The 19,272-nt window shown below is 39.8% G+C and overlaps 1 protein-coding gene across 1 annotated transcript; it reads right to left on the reverse strand.

Moving 5' to 3' along the window:
* Positions 1-1,290: 1,290 nt before the first annotated feature.
* hephl1b (hephaestin-like 1b) lies at positions 1,291-17,498 on the reverse strand. Its single transcript, XM_072658189.1, has 19 exons — positions 17,192-17,498; positions 14,488-14,732; positions 11,492-11,704; positions 10,930-11,133; positions 10,528-10,782; positions 10,117-10,288; positions 9,466-9,605; positions 8,976-9,107; positions 8,278-8,483; positions 7,951-8,095; positions 7,429-7,641; positions 6,884-7,091; positions 5,346-5,485; positions 5,007-5,135; positions 4,005-4,111; positions 3,642-3,861; positions 2,414-2,553; positions 1,714-1,876; positions 1,291-1,578 (listed from the first exon to the last, which is right to left on the reverse strand). Exons 1-19 carry the CDS (start codon positions 17,362-17,364, stop codon positions 1,505-1,507), a joined length of 3,279 nt encoding a protein of 1,092 aa, XP_072514290.1. The 5' UTR covers positions 17,365-17,498; the 3' UTR covers positions 1,291-1,504.
* Between the last annotated feature and the right edge of the window lie 1,774 nt (positions 17,499-19,272).

Below are 19,272 nucleotides of genomic sequence, written 5' to 3' on the forward strand. Positions count from 1 at the left end.
CAGTGTCAATAGGCTTAAGAAAGCATGATTAACCCCCCCCCACACACACACACACACACACACACACACACACACACACACATTCACACTAGTAAGGGCTATGGCTTGATCACGGTCATTATAATGAAAGGCCACGGGGACACAAATTTCACAGCTTTATAAATAATCTGACTCCTCAAACCTTGTCCCATTAATCAGCATAGGCTCCTCTGAACATCTGCCCAACACTCTGAAAATTACAAGAATTGATGCCCACAAAGCAGAAACTGTAAGTAGACGCCATTAACTGCACCAATCCTGCAGTTAATGGCAGGATTGGTGGCAGACAAGGGTCTGGGAAACTTACCAAGAGACCTGCTCGTAGTATTGCTAGAAAGGTAAATAAGAACATCTGTTTGACTGCAAAATATCTTAATGAGGATTTAGCAGACATTTGAGTGGTGGTGCACTGTTCTACTGTGCAGCGACACCTGCATAAATGTGACAATCATGGAAGAGTAATCAGAATACAGCCTTTTCCTGCATCTTCCTCACAGAAGTCAGCATTAGACGTTTTCAAAGGAACATCTAAAGCATTTTGGAACATCTAAAGCTATTCTCCTTAACAGAAATTTTGACCAGTGGTGTTCAAACCTGAATGCCACTGTATTGCAGAGTGTCTCTGATTTAGCTGAGGGGTTTCTGCTTGGTGCTTGGTGGGGGTTGTCAGAGAGAGAGATGAAACATGGCATTATTGGTCAGTATTATTTTTGCCTGCAACCTAGAGCATAGTGAAGGACTCAAAGACATTTAAAGACAGGAAAATTCCAGGGCATTTTGATGGAAGATTACCGAAATACAAGAGTTTTGTCTATTAAATATTATGAAATAATTCCAGATTGACTTTAAAAAAAGTGCATCTCTACAAGTGATGTCCCAGCTTGTTTAACTAATCATCATGGTTCTTGTGACTTAATTTTTATGGGTGTTGCTTCATTGTAAATGAAAAGCAATGCTAGCTTCATCACTTTCATTTGAGGACAGGAAGGCATCATAATAAATTGCCCTGAAGATTCATCTTCTCTAATTATGGATTTACGGTTTCTATGATGCAGAACTTCTCTGAACCTCTCATCTCACACCTGCGTAAGAGTGCCTCCCCGTGGGGGATTTTAGCTATTGCATGTAATGTTATATATATATATAGATATATAGACAGATACAAAGAACTTTATTGATCCTGAAGGAAATCATCAGAAGAGCAGATTGCATTGAGGCAGACATGCAACTATTAATCAGATCTTTAACACATTAATAAGCACAGGTTCCTCTCGCTCTCAACACACACACAGAACACAGAAGAGTAACACAGATCACAGAACAGTAAAGTCTTAATGTTTTGAAATATAATCACTGCATTATTTTACACCTCACACAATTCAAGCAGAACCACAAAAACACAAAGAACAAACTGATTAATAATAAAATGTAAAATAGTGCACTCTAAAGCAGCCTTTATCCCAAATCACAGTAGTCCAATAGTGGAAATGAAAGCCAGGATCAAAATGATGCTCAGGTGCTGACCCACACAACTGCCACCTGAAACACATACATATTCATAGTGTCTTATCTCTGGATAGTGGAGAGCTTATATTTGACAGCAACATCACTGCAGCACAGCTGAACATTTAAGTAGAGGGTGGATCTGCACAAGATTTTGAGCAGTCGGCTCACCTGCACGGGGCTGGATGGTGTAAGTTGTCTCCATCCCTGCTAGGATGTGGTCCGCAACATGGCAGTGTAACAACCACGTTCCCTCGCTGTCTGCCACTATCTCTATCGTCTGAAACGAGCTCGGGAACAGGTCAAACACATCTGCCCTGTGGGCCTGGTCTGTCTGCTCGAAATATGAGAGAAGCAAAAAGGAAAGGCTTGTGGTCTGCGTTCCTTGTTCCCATTGTGATCTTAGACTACATTCACACAGCAGGTAAAGTAACTAAATCTGTTCTTTTTCGTCGTATGTAACTGTGATCTGTGTGGCAGTGTGAATGACAACACTGAATCTGACATTTTCAGTTCCGATTGGGACACTTTCTCATGAATTTACTTTAAATTTTCACTGAAATAATTAATAATCAAGTCATTCCAAGTCAATTTCAAGTCATTTTTGAGCATTTCTGTTGGTGTGGTCATTGTAAAAATGTAACTTGATGCAATTTTTCATATTAGCAAAAAAATCGAAAATACATGACACTACAAAACACTACATTTTTGTGGAACAGTGACACACTGCGGTTTGCAAAATGCTAGTTGGGTACCTATATATTTGCATTGCTTGTTGGCGACATTAGCCTTATAGCTCCAGAACAAAAGCAAGTTTCAGACAACAAATGCATGTCTTGTTGATGTTAAGAGTGTTGTGTTGCACTTTCACCTTGTAGATGAAGGTCTGGCCATGCAGGTGGACAGTGTGCATATCCACCTCGCTGCCCATCCCCAGCAGATACCAGTTTACCCTCTCCCCTTTCTGCATGTCCAGTCCGTGAAGGTTGCCATATAGCTTGCCATTGATTGCTTGCAGGAGCAGGAAAGCAGAACATGAAAAATTTTATATACAGAACATCTGATACAGACTGAATACAGTAGCTAAGGACCTACAGCATAGACTTATTCTAATGCTGATGCTGCATTGTTTCTTCTGAAATCTTGCAACTAGATTTTGGAGCATTGCTGTGAGTATTTGATTGCATTCAGCGACTAGAGTGTTAGTGAGGCTAGGATGTTGGAGGATCACCACCCCACCTCATGTCCAACTCATCCCAAAAGTACTGGATGGAGCACCATTATTCCAGAGAACACAGTTTCACTGCTTCACAGCTCAATGCTGGGCGGGGGCAAATACACCTCTCGCCCACACCTGGCATTAGACATGGTGCCAGCAGGTTCATGTTTATCTGCTTCAAAAAAAACCTCCTATTATATTGACAATACTTCTATACAGAGACTAGACAAGCTGTGTGAGCATTATGTGCAATATAAAGTATCTATATGCATTTATTAGAAGGGGTGTCCACAAACATTTGGACATGTAGTGTACCAATTCTCCCCAATGGTTTGAAATGGATTGAGGGCATTTAATTCAGAGATGTACTGTGCCAACTTGTAGATGCCAGAAATGCAATTAGTCTTAAAGCGGATGGTTCAGCCAAAATTTCAATTTACTCAATTGAGCAGTCAGGACATTAAGTTCAATTCAAGCTACAAAGATTACATCATTTTGCAATGTGCTTTTCTAGATCATTACACACTTGCCTCAAAGCATGGTGATTTCTTAAAAAAAACATCAGATGGACTTGCTTATATGTTTTCTGGCTGAAGTTCCATTAAAAATGTGGAACATTCATACCAGCAGTCATACCCGCTGTCTTGTATTTTCCATGTTTAAGGACAACAGTATGTCACAGTGTTAGAGTATATAGCCTATAATTGATTACAATGACAATGTTATGCAGCTGGCATAGTGACAAACGCATGGCTTTAAGCCTCTATTCATTTTCACTTCATAATGGCTTATGGGGGAATTGTGTATATTCCGTTTTTGGCTGAACTACCACTTTCAACCTTAAAAGCTATGATGACTCAGTGTTGACTCAAAGTCTCACCATGCATTTTGTTGCTCTCCTGAAAATGTTCGTCTCTGAGCAGAGGCAGTGAGCCGCTGTAGTAGGATTTAATGTTTTGCTCCAGGTACCACGACTTATTCTCATCAAAAATGAAGAAGAGTAGAGCAAACTCCCGATCCACGTCCAGCCTCTGTCTGTCTGGACCCAGTGTTCCTTTCCTGCAGATCACTAGTGGTCCGATTAGCCCACTTACTGTGTCCTGTAACACAATACACCATCAACAACAATCTCCAAGAAAACCTTCACAAGGTCCACAACCTGTAGTCCACAAAACAGACATTTCCACTTCTTACTATGAGGATATCAGCAGTAGAGATTATATTATTTGTCATGATAAATCACCTTAATAAAGTCCACAGCAGAGTAGTAGGCAAAGGTGATGCAGTTTGGGTCAGAGACGCCTGGGCCAGACCTCTCTGGAACACTCCACTGATGCCTACTCATTTTCCCTGCAATCAAATATTTTATTTTTGTATTAAAGCAGCAATATGGCATTTCAAGATACAGAACCAGCACCAAAAGTAAAATAATCATGTAGACTGAAGAGGTATAGTTACATACTGCAGTTTTTGGTGTACTGAATAGTAACACTAGTGGTGAAATACTCCACTCCACTCCACTCCACTCCAATATTACGGATATGTGGAGCAGGAACATGATCTTAAAGCTGTTAATTTAAAAGTAAAAAAGCTACATAATGCTGCTTTAAATTGCATAAAACCTAGCATGTCATTTTCTAATCCACTCTAAATTGAGCAACTGTTTAAACCTACAGTGAATATGCTTTTACACCGAGTAGCCAAATCAGGTGCATTTGACTGTCATTTCATATAATGTCAATAATGGGTTTAGAATAGTCAACCAACTGAAAATAAAGCCTTGTGTGGTCAGAAATGGACAACTGATAAAGGGCTAGGAAGAGGAAAGAGGAAGCACAGAAAGAAATTTGAAGGAAAAGATAAGATACAGTCTCTAACTGTCCACAGACAAGATGGCCACTATGCAGTTTAACAAAAAAAAATCTGCCATGTCTGAACACTTCTACTAGTTTAATACACACTGCAGTGTTCAGCATAGTATCTGCTCAGCGGTGGCCCTCCTATGGTGTCTTTCCACTGATGGACAGGGTGGCTGGTAAACTGTGCAGCAACAGATAGCAACAGATAGTACAGTCAGTAATTGTGTACCTACAAAGTTCACCTATATGGAAGGTGTGACTAATAAACTGGCATTATTACCATTACCATTAAAATGACACCTTGCCCTTTTATCCAGTGTAGCTGTTTAGGTTTAGGGTATAAAGTCAGTTGATTGTTGTAAGGTGCTGGTAGTGATGTTTCTTACCAGGTGGGACAGGCTGCGAACGTGGGGGAGAGGTCTTCGCTCCATGAGGCTGTATAGAGTACGGCCGACTAGCTTTATTCAAAAATGTGATCTGGAGAACATCCCCAACTTCTGCTCTGATTATTGGGCCTAGAAACACAAGCACATATTTACATGAGTGTTTCATTGAGATAATCATAACGATGATAAATATTATTGATATGAGACATGGATATAACATTGTAGTCAACCCCTCTTCCCCTACATACAGGAGACTGGATTCTCATTCAATCTCCTAAAGGTGTCTGCTAAATACTTTAATTATAAATATCAACATGAAAACTCTATAAAAGACTATACCCAATATTTCCAGATGGCTGTCCTCAGGCTGGCGCTGTTTTCTGGTCCGGAAAGTGTCATCTGTATACTCCCTGTAAACTACTTTCTTATATTTGGAACCAAGTCTGTTCTCGCCTGTCTCCACAAATATACTACCTGGACTGAGAAACAGAGCATCCGTTACAAACTCAGGGCAGACAGTTCAGTAGTAACAAACAATATATATATTTTATAAATGTTAAAAGCAATGATGTCTCAATCTAATGGGGCTGATACAAGCATATTTGAATGGATTGTGTAGCTGCTATTTTAATCTCACTCCAGTTCTGAGTCTTTATTTTAACCACAGTGTTCAGAGCGCCATCTGGTGTCCTCTCAGTTTAGAGAGCAGTGTGGAACTACTTTACAATGGAACATAAGAGCATAAAATCTGAAACTATATAAAACTATCACTGAAACATCAGTTTTACCAGCGGGAGAACTGCACACCTTTGTTTTTAAACCAGCACTAACGAGCGTATTCAGAACCGAGTCTGGCTAATGCTAATGCTAATACACACACGCACATTCAGCCTCTATAAAATATTAAACCAGTTATTTTACATCAGTAGTCAACAAACAACAACAGATATCAGTCCAAAATGTGTACCACTACACACACACTTACACAAATGACCTGACTGCGGTGATTCAAAGCAACTGGGAGTTTAATGGCCAGAAAAGTGATTCAGATGAGATTATAAGATATTAAATACAACATAAAACAGTCATTTTAAGAAAATCTTTACTAAAAGTAATCAATTAGTTCAGAATGTCTCAATAATAATAATAATAATAATAATAATAATAATAATAAAGGGTGTTTACATCAGTATTTATTAGCAGATATTTAAACTGTGTGACTGTATTATTTATACAAACACAGTTTGAATTGGATCTGTACTGGCTGATACTTAGCTTTAAGAGACTTGGATCAAATCGAGGGGCAAAATAACCTGATCGGCACATTCCTAATTACAACACCACATGAAGACTAACATTACCAAAAATCATATCTTCAGTAAATTTAACTGTGGAGCTTAATCATCGTAGGCTAAATAGGTGGAGGTATGTAATTGAGTTGCTTTCTGTGACCTCAACCTCAACCTCAAACAGTGATTTTAAAATGAGCTGTTTTTGTCACTTAGTTGGCACGTATGGCCTGTATAGACTAGAGAGTGAACCGAATGTTATATATATTTTTTGTTTAATACGGTTAATACTTTTAGTTCAAACATTTTTGTGTAAAAAAAAGATCCATAATGAAAAAGCAGCCCAAGCTAAGGCACATCTCATAACCTCATCGTGAATGGCTGAGGCTAAATAGGCAGTCAATTTTTGTGACATCACAAAAACAAGCAATCAAAATGGACTGTTTTTGGAGTTGAAGTTCCATACATGGACTGGTGGTCTACTGTACACTATTTTTTAATCTAAAAAAGATGATCCAGTTTTCCATGCTGTCGACCCTTGAAGTGTCATATTGTCTGCCCATCTGATCTTTGATGATCTCTGTGTACCTCTCCTGTTCTGTGGTGTTGAAGTTCTGGAGCTCCCATGTGCGCTGAGGAGAGTAGTCCCACTCCACTTCTTCTGCAGCGATGAAGTAGCGCACAGCAGGAACAACAGGTGGTGCAGACGGGCTCTCCTTACACATAGTTACTCTGTACTGCAGCCTCATGCCTCCCGTGTAATGCTCACTCACTCGGCAGCTCACCTCAAACAGCCCTGCAAGTTAATATTGACCAATTTCAGCTGTGTTACCTATACCAAAATGACTCATGGTTCCAAATAGCCACACTTTACAATTACAATTTAACTACAAAATTACAATATAACCACATACAGTTGGTAACCTGATACCTATTATACTTATCATAAATATTTAACCCAAAATCAATCCTATTATTATTTTCTAGAAGTATTGTTAATTTTCTGTACTCATATTTGTCCTTTTGACCACTTATACTCCCTGATTTCATCCCTGTTTGAATGATAGCTTGTAAATACTTATGATGCACCTATATGAGTCCACTTCATCCACAGTGCTAAAAGTGTGACTGACCGGTTGTGTCTGGCTGCATGTACACACTCAGAGAGGTGTGTGGGAACAGGGTGAGTGTGTCTCGTGTGGTGCCCTCTTTGCGAAAGGTGTTCCCCTGGAAATAAACCGTATGCACGTCGACCTCTGTGCCGAGCCCCAGCATGTGCCATCTGACCCGGTCGCCCTCACACACCTCCAGCCCAGGTAGGTTCCCATACATGTAGCCATTCACCGCTGCTCCACACACACAAACACACACACAAACAACAGATTATGTAACTAATTTTTTGATTTGATGATTTTTATGCTAAAACGTACTATACATTCAACATGAATGTACAGTATGGATGTTTAGAATGAATCATTCAATATGAAATTATTTTTTTATTATTTGTATCATTATGTATGTCTCTAAAACTAACCCAAAACAAATTCAACATCCATATTTTTCCATTGTGAATAAAACTAAGAAGAATGCTGTGCATTGATTTATGGGATGTGATGGGATATGTGAGTGACTGTGTGAGTGAACAAGCAGGCTACCATGCATCTTATTGCTCTCCACAAAGGCTTCATCCTCTGGGTTGGACTCATTTGTCCCATATGTCTGTATGTTCTCTTCCAAATACCAGCTCAGGTTTTCATCCAAAATAGAGAAGAGCAGGAAAAACTCGTGGTCCACGTCTCTCTTAATATATAAGCAAAGAATTAGAACATCATCTTCAAAACCGGCTCTTTTTTGTTCTTTTTTGACTAGCAGGATCTACCAGGTATCTCCTTGCATCCCACAGCAATCCATCAGAAATCATTACATTAAGGTTTCTCCCCAGGTAACACACCAAAAAATGGGCATCTGGGCTGCATACATACCTGAGTGTTGTTGGAGCTCAGGGCGCCTCTCTTACACACCAACAGGGGGCCGATGAGGCCAGAGTTAGTATCTCTGATGGGGTCGCTGGAGGAGTAGTACAGGTAGGAGATACAGGGCGGGTCGCTTTCAGAGGGCCCCTCCCTTACCTGCCACTTATATGTAAAAGAGTCTCCCGGCTGCACATGAGATCCATTTTTCCCTGCGTCTGAGACCCAAATGTAAGTGATGAAGAGAAAAAAGCTTGTGAAAAGGAAAGCACTGAGATATATATATATACCAAGCAGCTATAACATTAATCTGAACAATAAAGTCATGGAGACCACAAGACCTTCGAAGGTGTTCTGTGGTATATGGCACCAAGAAGTTAGCAGCAGATCCTTTAAGTGCCCCTAACCCTGTCGCCGTATCACTGATTGTCCTTTCTTGGAACACTTTGTTTTGGGGATGATCTGACCCCGTCATCTAGCCATTGATATTTGGCTCTTTTCAAAGTGGTTCAGATCCTTATGCTTGACCATTTCTTTCTAGACCTTCAAGACCTGACTGTTCACTTGCTGCATAATATATCCACCCCTTCACAGATGCCAGTAAAAGGCAGCTCCAGTTACTAGAAGTTCCAACTTCTTTAACAGAAAACATATGACCACACTTCTACACTGCTAACATATTACCACAAGTCATTTTCTCTCTCTCTCACCGTTCTCATACTGGGCTCCTTCAAATTCCTTCATGTACTGGAGACCATGGGGCTGGATACTGTAACCCCTGTCAGCATTGTTTAGAAATGTGACCAGCAAAATGTCTCCAACCTCAGCACGCAGTACAGGACCTAAGGAAGAACAGAACCAAAAAGGAAAGTGGTGCTCATGTTGTTTATCAACAGGATGCATTGAATACAAATGTGGTGTCATCGTATTTCTTTACATGTTTTAAACAGTATGTAGAAACAGATCTACAGCATCTTATGGAACTGAAAAACATTTCCTGCTTTGCGTGGGAATGCACGTCATAGCAATTACAAAACTGCATCCCGGAGAAGCTTGATGTCCGTTCTTTAAAATCTGGTGACTTCTCAACGCTCACAGCACATTATTCATTTACAACAGTAATGTTTTAATGCATATGCATTTCTATACACTAAACATTGTTCATATGTTCTATGTGCTGGACAAAACAGTGGAATTTACCAAGAATGCCGAGATGTGTGTCCATGCTGCTTTTCTCCACTGGGATGGTGAACGTGTGATCAGTGTAAGCCCTGAATACCACTTTCTTGTACTCCCCGCCAAGACGACCACCATCTGTCCCGAAAAATACCTCTGAGGGGCTGAGAATCAGGCGGCATTGGTATGAAAACAGATATATATTAAACGTTGACGGTGTGTTTTTAGCAGATAAACATTTTGTCAATACAAAAAAAAAAAAAAACAGGAATAATGAGAAATAATGCATTTGTACATAACAGTTACAGGAAACATGAAGGCTAATTCATGTGTACCACAAAGTGCATTTGTTGCTGATGCAATACACATTATGCCATTCCCATGATCAGAATACAGGCTAAAAATGGCTTTATTGTCTGTGTATTTCTGAAATAATATCTATGTAAAAGGCTACACTGGTTAATATAGGATCGTATTGCGTGCGGCCTGGCGCGGCATGGTTTAAATGGGCTTTAGTGGTTTAACAGTAGTGGTTTATCTAATAAATAAAGGCATTTTTTCGTGCTATCAGCTTTTTAATGGTGTCCAAACATAAAATGTTAGAGGATCAAAATGATGTAGTGTAAAATATTGAAATTGTAGTGGCATTCAGTGAGTTTCAGTCAGATTTCATACCTCTGGCTCTCTATCAGTGAAACATTGGTCAGGGTGTCCAATCCAGATGGGGCATAGTTCCAGTGAACAATCTCAGCAGCAATGAAATATTCCTTCACTTTCCCGTTCAGAGGAGCCACAGAATCACCCTGCAGTCCACAGGGTGAAACACGAAACAGCGCCTGCATGCCATCTGCACACCATTTCCATTACTATTACTACATACAACATAAAGGTCAAACCCCCATCGTAAAAGATTCTCTCTTGTAAGATTGTAAATGACTAGCTCAGATTTTATTACAGTGCTTATAGAATTGCCTCTCCTAATCATTCCAACACAACTGCACATAATACAATATTCGGTCCACATCCTTGTATCAGAACATCTCAAGAAATCAGTGTTTCAAAATGAAACACCTCTTTGAGGTCTACCTTGTATGTGACTGTTGACCTGACAGTTGAGCAGCCATGTTCCTGTTGTATAGGGGGTCATCTCTGCAGTGAGGAAGGTAGCAGGAAACAGGCTGACGGCGTCAACGCGGTGCCCGTGCATCAGAAGCGTGTGACCATGAAAGTATGCTGAGTGGACGTCTACCTCGTTGCCCATGCCGAGGAGATGCCAAGCCACAGTTCGGTTCTGGCATAAGTCAAGTCCAGGGAGGTTCCCATACATATACCCATTAATAGCTATAAGTTAAGATGAATGACAGTACAATCATCACTTACAGTCCATCATCACAGTCCAACATTAACTTTTTTTTTATTAAATAAAGGTGTACTGTATGTCCAAATGTTTGTGAACACCCCTTCCTTGGATAAAAGGGAAATGCCTACCGTTCATCCTGTTAGACCGCTGGAAGTCTGGATCATCTGGGTCCACACCAGTAGGGTCAGAACAGAAAATCTGGATGTTCTCCTCTAAGTACCAGCTCAGGTTTTCATCCACCACACTGAACATAAGGAGGAAGTCCTGATCCACATCCGTCCTTTGCACTTGAGAGTAGTCACCCCATGCTTCAGAAACAGGCTTCAGGCTACCTACAAGAAAGGGAAAATCATTGAATTTAGAGTGGAACAAGTGCATATTTTAGTTAATGAAGAACAGAAAAGCACTACTGAACGCAATATGATGGACAGATGAAGTGTGACATATTCATTTAAAATAATAGTGCTAAATGGGTTCTTTGAAGCGATGCCATTGAAGAATATCATTTTATTCCTTTAAAACACCTGTAATGTACCTTAGTTTACTAGAAAGGACAATTCAGGACAAGAGGACAACCATTGGCTTTTTCTTTTAGAGTATTCCTGGAGTAGTTATTCTATAGTATTTCTCCAAAATCCATACTGGCACCTTTACTGACATCAGTTCATCATAGATGAATAACGTTCACACCTTTCTTGCAAGTCAGCAGGGCTCCTATGAGTCCAGAAGAGATGTCTTTGGAGGCAAACACATGTGAGTGGTAAGCCCAAGTCAGGCAGTTGGAATCCCCCTGTGTGGGAGCGTATTCTGGCTTCACAATCCATTGATAGGTGTGTGTACCATTCGGCGGAACGCCATCATCCTGCTTCAGTGCTCCAGAGGTTCCATCTGGATACAATGCCCCTAAAACATAGAACATCTATCACCACTTCGCTCCAAACACATGTGATGCAGTTACTATTGTTATGCTTAAAGTAAATTCCAGTACATATCTAGGATATTAAGTAATATATCTTTAATAGGAAATGTGTGTGTATAATAATAAAATACAATAAAATAATAAAATAATTTCAATACACAAGAAAAAAAATACAATAAAATGATCTAATCTATGTACTAGTTTTTAGATGTAAAGGGCCCAGGATCTTATGAACATGGCTTGTGACTAACGCTTTAATGCTAGCAATAAAAACACAGCGACAGTGACAGCGATGCTAACATTGCAGTAGTCCTCAGACCGTCAGTACGAGAAAATGTTGTTTTTAGGCAAACATCCAGCAGTGCTTTACACTGTGTCCTACACCAGGGTTTTGGTTTTCACTTGGTGTGCATTGCATATCACATTTCCACTGTTGCATGCCAAAATATCTGAAATATTTCTACCTGTGAAAACATCTGTTTGTGTGTATTTCATAATTCATGCAGGAAAGGGCTACTATGGGTCACTAATCTAAGTCTTAAAGGACCTGTGTGGCTGTGGGCTTCAGTTGCAATCAAGCTGGAGCACACTTGTGATTCCCCTGTTTGAATCAGATGCTCTCAGTCTTGAGGATAAGACTGGATAATGTTTAGCCCTGGAGGGGTACCGTCTCAAACCTTTTTTTTTATGTATTCTAATGTATGTAGGCAGTCAATATATACAATGGCACATACAGCAACAACGCCAGTTCATCTAATTATACATGAGGTCTTTTGTTTGACTTAAACAAATCAGGATCAAACAAACGTCACTAAATCAATTTGCAAGTTTGTTCATCTGGTGGGACTATTAATTACACTGTAATTATTCTTCACAAGCCACCAGAAAATGTAAACAGAAACTGGCTCTTTTAATACACCACTGTAGTAAAATGCACCAACTTGATAAAGCACTGCAAACTGTTGAGCCGGCACATACCCACCTGCCTCCTATACTAACACCACTAATTATTTCAATAATACTGCATTGCTTCTTCTCTTTCACCTGATCTAATGGCTGTTTTGGGGTCTTTCCTATGGCATCACAGGCAAGAGATATTCCTGCTTCCCTAAATATATAAACAAAGGAACTAGTTTTCATGGAGACTACCCCAGTGCCTTCACACAATATGGTGCTAATCCGTTTTTACAGTTACCGGTTGACCTACCAATCATTTCTACAGTAATTAACACCCCTTTCCTTGTGGTTTACTTTACGGTTTCACAGAAATCAGATTTGCATGGGGTGTGGGCAATTTATCAAGTCTAGCATCCTTGCAATGTCCTTCTGCCAAAAGGTCTCACAATAGCACTAACAGCACCTCCGCTTACGGTCCAAGAAGACTTCCTCCGTATTAGGTATCAGACCAAACCAGACAAGACCATTGACACAGGCAGGATAAAAGGACAAAGAAAAGGTCTAGCCAGTTTCCTGGTCTGGTCTTGATCCTCTCAGATTAAAACAAAACAAAGGAAAACAAAAGGCTAGGGCATCAAGTTTCTAGAGAATCAAGTGGAGAATCGGACATCATGAGCTAAAGCAAGTTTCAGCAACATCAGTAACCCTGGTTCCCAACCCTTTTTCTAGACTACCCCTAGCCCAGCATTCTCCTGTTCCCAACACTCCTGATCCAAGTAATTAGCATGTTACCAAATTGTTCCTAAGTTAAAGCATAGGTGCAATTATAGGTTGGATGGGGGACGTGTGCCACCTGACATTTTGAACACTGTATGTAATGAATGCATTTAGCTACTTTAAGTTGCACCCATTGCTGACACAGATGTGCAAATGCTCAGCTTGTCTTGTACCTGCAGATAAGTACTGCCAATAGAATAGGACTCTCTGGAGCAGATACACCTGTACCTACTGGCACCATGCCAAATGCCAGGCGTAAGCCAGACTATAAAACCCCCCAGCATTGAGCAGAGGAACTGTTTAACTGTGTTTTCTGGAATGATGGATGGTGCTCCATCCAATACTTCTGGAATGAGTTGGGGATGAGGTGGGCTGGTGATCATCGAACATCCTGACCTCACTAATGCTCTTGTCGCTGAATGCAATCATAGCCTTACAACAATGCTCCAAAATCTGGTAGAATGCCTTCCCTGGACAATAGAGACAGTTATTCCAACAAAAGCAGGACATGCTCTTTTTTAAAGCTCTTGATTTCAAAAGAAATAAATGAGCAGGTGCCCCAATTCTTTTGTCCATATCGTATGTCTGTATGTAGAATTAAAAGACACTTTTTGGTAGATGCACCAGAGGTTCAGGTTATAAGCGTACTGCAAATAATGAGGTTAGTCAAATGACAGCAAATTCTAAATGCCCTTGTGGTAATTTCATATGATAGTTAAAATTGATTGGCCTGCTAAAATTCCCCTCTACAATTCAGCTTCGTTAAAGAACATCTATTATTCTATTTTATTACAAGCCTAGCGCCACATGTGTGACTAGGGAAGGCAAAGAACAATATCCATTCATAGCCAAACCCTAACTAGTCATCTCTGAACTCAGATACTACTTATTATGATTAAGGAGAGTCAGCATCTGCTGAATGAGTGCTTTACTTCATTCATAGTTGTCCAGTCTTCTTAGATAGTGGTTGTCAGTATATGCCTTACTGTAACCTTGTGCATTACAGTAAGTCAAATACTGTTTTGCCAAAACACAGGCTATGCTCTAAGTCTTTATAGCATTCTGAGCCAAGAGGATTATGTGGGTATATTACCCTCTGAGTTCTTCTCATAGAAGACTCCATGTGGGTGCATGGAATAGCTTCTGGATGCAAAGTTCTTCATGTGGATCTCTATGATGTCTCCAACCTCAGCTCTAAGCACAGGCCCCAGGTAGCCCAACCAGGCAGGTTTACGGACCTCCTGGGTGTAGGATCCGTCTGTGTACTGCCTGAACACTGCTTTTTTATATACATGGCCAATCCGATGGGGGTCTTGTAGCAGGAACACAGATGCATGCCTAAAAGACAACAAAACATATAAAGGTTCTATCACTTCATGCTTATTATAAAGGTGAAAGATGAAACATTGTCTGGATTTACTCAAACGCAGCTCTACAGAAAGCTGTGTAGATCCAAGCCCCTCAAAGCAAGTGAAAGAAAGCTTGGAAGGAACCAAAACCCATAAGAGAAACCCATACTCCTCTGGTCAACACTGAAAAGCAAAACAAACAGCACAACAACAGCAATAGGAGGAATAGGATAGAAATGAAGTGAGCTCATTCATTACACAGAAGCATTGAGATTAACCAGTGAAAGACAATCACTAATGTTAGAACTCTGTCAGAGGTCATCAGAGGTTATCAGAGGTCATTATGTTAAACAGGCAATTGTGGATGTACACTTGACAGGAAGTGATTAGATCAGGACCCTCTGTCCACAATCTTACTCTGTGAATTTAAAGACGCAGCATTCAGCAGAAATGTTATCTACTAGAAACAGCTGACAAAAAACATCAGCCATTTAGTATCAGACGATCAAATAAAAAAGGTCCAGACAAAACAGGCAGGTGTAGCTGCAGCAATATTTTATTTTATGGAATAAACTGTGAATCTATGATTTTGAAGGGGATCACAAGACAGTAAGCTATCCACAGAATCCTAAATCTGAAAGGGTGATTGTAACACTAAACACAACAAATAATCCCAAATGTTATCTTTTAATGTCTAATTTTTTTTACATTGTGGTTTTTAGCATATACTAGTAGGCCACATTTCTTAAACATTTGGCTTTCACCATAGTTAATGTCAGACATCTTGAGTTTTATTTGTTTTGATTTTTCTCATATCCTAACTAATATGTATATCGCTGCTGTTGAAAGAAAAACAAATATTTATATTTATTTATAGTTATACAATTTTTTGTTTTTCCATGGTTTGAACCCTGTAGCTGCTCTGTGCACTGTGTCAATAAATAGAAATTCTCTAAATTACTTAGAAGAAACATATTTTACATTCACTTTCATTCAAAGGTCAAAACATCGCTTGTAATTAATTTTCAATGACAATCACACTAAAGCAGTGCATAGTAACAATTCTGGCACAATTAAATGATAATACCTTTACTGTTATTTGGGAAACTGGAAGATTATAGTCAGTACTGGCCTTTTAACCATAATGTGAATTTAAGCTGGTTAAGATGTCACATTTACACATGTCAAATTTTACTGGATACTTTATTTGCATTCATTTTTGTGTCATTAAATGAAAAAATATTATGCTAATAACTAGCTTTACACATGATTACCTCCAAATTCCAAGACTTGTTAAGTAAAGAGCTTCATTACACAATAGTGTATATTAATTTTTACCAGTTTTAGATATGTATTCTATGAAGCAAAACTTATATTTCATTTGGAGGAGCTAATAAAAACACTAACCTAAACCATAGAAATTCTGTGTATATGCAAAGCTCACTCCCAACAATGTACATCATGGGAAAAAGGAAACCTCCTGTGTGTTGAAGTTTGGTTCTGGGAGACTGTTATCTAGCAACAGAACACTAAGGGAAAATTGTAATTTCTTGCTCTTGCTCCCCCTACAGTCAGGAAGTGTATGCAATTTGCGCTATGAGCTGACACTAAATGACACGTTTTTCTGGACAAGCTGTGAGATACAGAACTGTCTCAATTACGTAGTTTTATGCAGTTCTCATGAGCGTTATCCTGCCAGCTTTACCAAAGTTACCAAAGTGCAGAGCTCGGAGTAGCAATGATAGAGGCGCTATTCTCCTTGAAGTGAGAGGAGCATCAACATAATTGTGAAGCTGTTACTTTAAGGTACCTACTGTTGCCTTAAAATGTGGTTCTCCCACTTAAACATAAGGAGGCAAATGCTGCCAACCTAAATAAAAAAAACTTGCATGTAGAGCATGTTAATCCGACACTGTTCTGAAAATTACATATAATGTAATTGTGACAAAAAATGATGGGAGCATTATGATAAAATCTTAAAAATATTGTTATGTTTGTTAAATATGTAATATGTAATGTAATAATTATTTAAAAACCAATAGACAGCAAGTAGCATTACTACCACAAACCCAGAGTAGTGTATGAGCATCAGCACTGTTTTCTCCAGTATCATGCTTATCTTTTTTTTTTTTTTTAAGTGTGGAAGAGAGAAAATCATTAAAACTATCTTAGACTGCAGAGTCCACGTGTTGCTGCTAAATAAATAAAATACAACCAATATAAAATACAATTATCAGCGTTTTATTGATAAGACACTTAGCACTATCACAAGTCCGTGGCGTTCATGTGCGCTCATCTCACGCGACTCACAGAGAGCAACAGTCCAGAACTAAGCTGGAAAAAAGCTTAGAGCTCTTTTTAGCCTTTTTTATGAGACTTCTGCTAAATACCAGCATTTGTTTCAGTCCTAGTCTGAGATTTCAAACAGTGTTAAACAGTAAAACTCACTCGTCCTCTGCAGCACTTTTCCCGCTGACATGGTTCACGCCGCCCGGACAGTAATCCCACTCCTCCTCCCGAATGGCGATGAAGAAAGTTCTGGTGATTCCTGAGCTTCGCCCGATGACCGAGCAAAGACTCAGCAGACCCAGAAACCACAAACGGCTCCCCTGAACGTCCATTCTTTGTGTAACGGTTCAGACTTTTAGCTGTGTGTGTGTGTGTGTGTGTGTGTGTGTGTGTTTAGCCACTCCCCGCTGACTGCTGTCCGTTGTGCGTTAATTGGCGCTACAGCGGGGCACAGAAGGGCAGGGGAACGGTGTGCACGCGCTTGAGTTACCCCCCCCACCCCCCCCACCCCTCTTCACGTACCTGAATTCTTCAGTCGTGTCTGCTGAACCTTTCTCCTGTGCTCGTGAAGTATGTTTTTGTGGACGAAGGTTATTACTCTACCACCTGTTCCCAGGTCAGTTCCATTTCCTGTCCTCAGGGATGTTCCAGTCCAGTCCCTTCGGGTCACTCAAGTCTCGTTTCCAGGGGAATGGGACTTGAGTGTCCCTGCGTTTCCCTGGGTTACCTCAGTAGTGTGTGTGTGTGTTGGTACAGGGGAGTGCTGGGGGGTACTGTCACAGTAGCTCCCTGTTTAGTGAGTACTGCCCAGTGCCCATGGCCATGTGCCCAGTATTGATGTTTGGGACTTCCAAGGCCCACCTCACTCCCGAGGCCCTGCAGGCTCTGCCTCTTACATGACTCAAATCTTGTCAAGCTTGGACTACATTTAGTTTGGTGCCTTTATTAAGTTATAAATAGCTATGCACTTGTCATATGCGCTTGTCAGTGGCATTACCAGGGTAGGTGTATATACCTATATATATATATATATATATATATATATATATATATATATATATATATATATATATATGTATACCTATATATATAGCCAGTGTATATACCTATGAATAAATATATATGTCTATATATTTTTTTAATATTTACAATTCTTTTAACATTATTAACATTATCAACATTACACGTGTATATATGTATTTGGGGAAACATATTGGGACATATATATATATATATATATATATATATATATATATATATATATATATATATATATATATATATATACCCAGATGTCATGTGTGAGTTTACTGCTTTTGGATGGTTCCTTTCACCACCACTGTAAATAAAATCTCTGTAAAGAGTTTACAGCCCGGTTTCTGTAGCTGAGCGGAGTAATTCTTTCAGTCTGTCTGTATGTAGGAGTACTGTTTATGTCTTTTTAAGCCTTCTTAAGTATAATTGTGTGTGTGCGGGTTGTCTGGATGATTCTTTGTTTTGGTTGAAGTCTGTGTCCTTAGAGTAGCTGCTGTGTGTACAGCCTGTTATTTACACATGTGCCTCTTTTCGTCACTGGCATGTACGTGGGGTTTGTGGATTGATGTAACTGAGTTAATAGGCCAATTTCTAGTAAGCCTATCTGTTAACATACTGTGTTTACAGAAATTGGAAGTTTAGTGTTTCCCCTGCTGCACCGATGTAACAAACACTGGTGTTTGGGGACATTCTGAAACCTGTATTTTAAGCTGATAATGAGGCTGAACATAGAGGAACGCCACATTTCTCGCATGTCCTACTTTGGGCAATGATTCTGACCCCCCTTTGATTGTACAGTCCGGCCGAGGCCCTTCTGATTCTGTGTTATTTTATTATATGATGCTATTACCTCACCTCCTCCTGGCTTTGTAGGGAAGTGCAAATCTTCACTCGTCCCCCATCCTGCCCCCTTACACCTTTTTTAATTCATATTGAAATGAAGCCTCTTGGTTCTTTGAGGTGATAACTGAGACCCCCTTTACCTCCTTTCGTATTCTCCTCTTTCTCCATCTTTAACCCCTCCTTAAACCTTTTCTTCCTCATCTTCAACTTCCATCATCATCCTTTTTTTATTTTCACCACATTGCTCCTCCTCAAACTCCCCTTCACTTGCCTACTCCCTCTCCATTGTTTTGAGAGCATAAAGCTCTCCCAAAATATGCATTCTTTACATTGTTGATAGCCAGCACTACCTATACACTCTA

Source organism: Salminus brasiliensis, chromosome 16 (genome assembly GCF_030463535.1).
Source record: "Salminus brasiliensis chromosome 16, fSalBra1.hap2, whole genome shotgun sequence".
NCBI lineage: Eukaryota > Metazoa > Chordata > Actinopteri > Characiformes > Bryconidae > Salminus > Salminus brasiliensis.

Excerpts from the sequence above, each read along its gene's own strand:
- hephl1b (XM_072658189.1), bottom strand. The coding sequence starts at position 17,364 with ATGGACGTTCAGGGGAGCCGTTTGTGGTTTCTGGGTCTGCTGAGTCTT. Across the intron at positions 7,642-7,950 it reads GGAGAGCAATAAGATGCATG|CGGTGAATGGCTACATGTAT; the intron begins GTAGCCTGCTTG and ends TGTGTGGAGCAG. Across the intron at positions 4,112-5,006 it reads TTCGCAGCCTGTCCCACCTG|GGAAAATGAGTAGGCATCAG; the intron begins GTAAGAAACATC and ends ATTTGATTGCAG.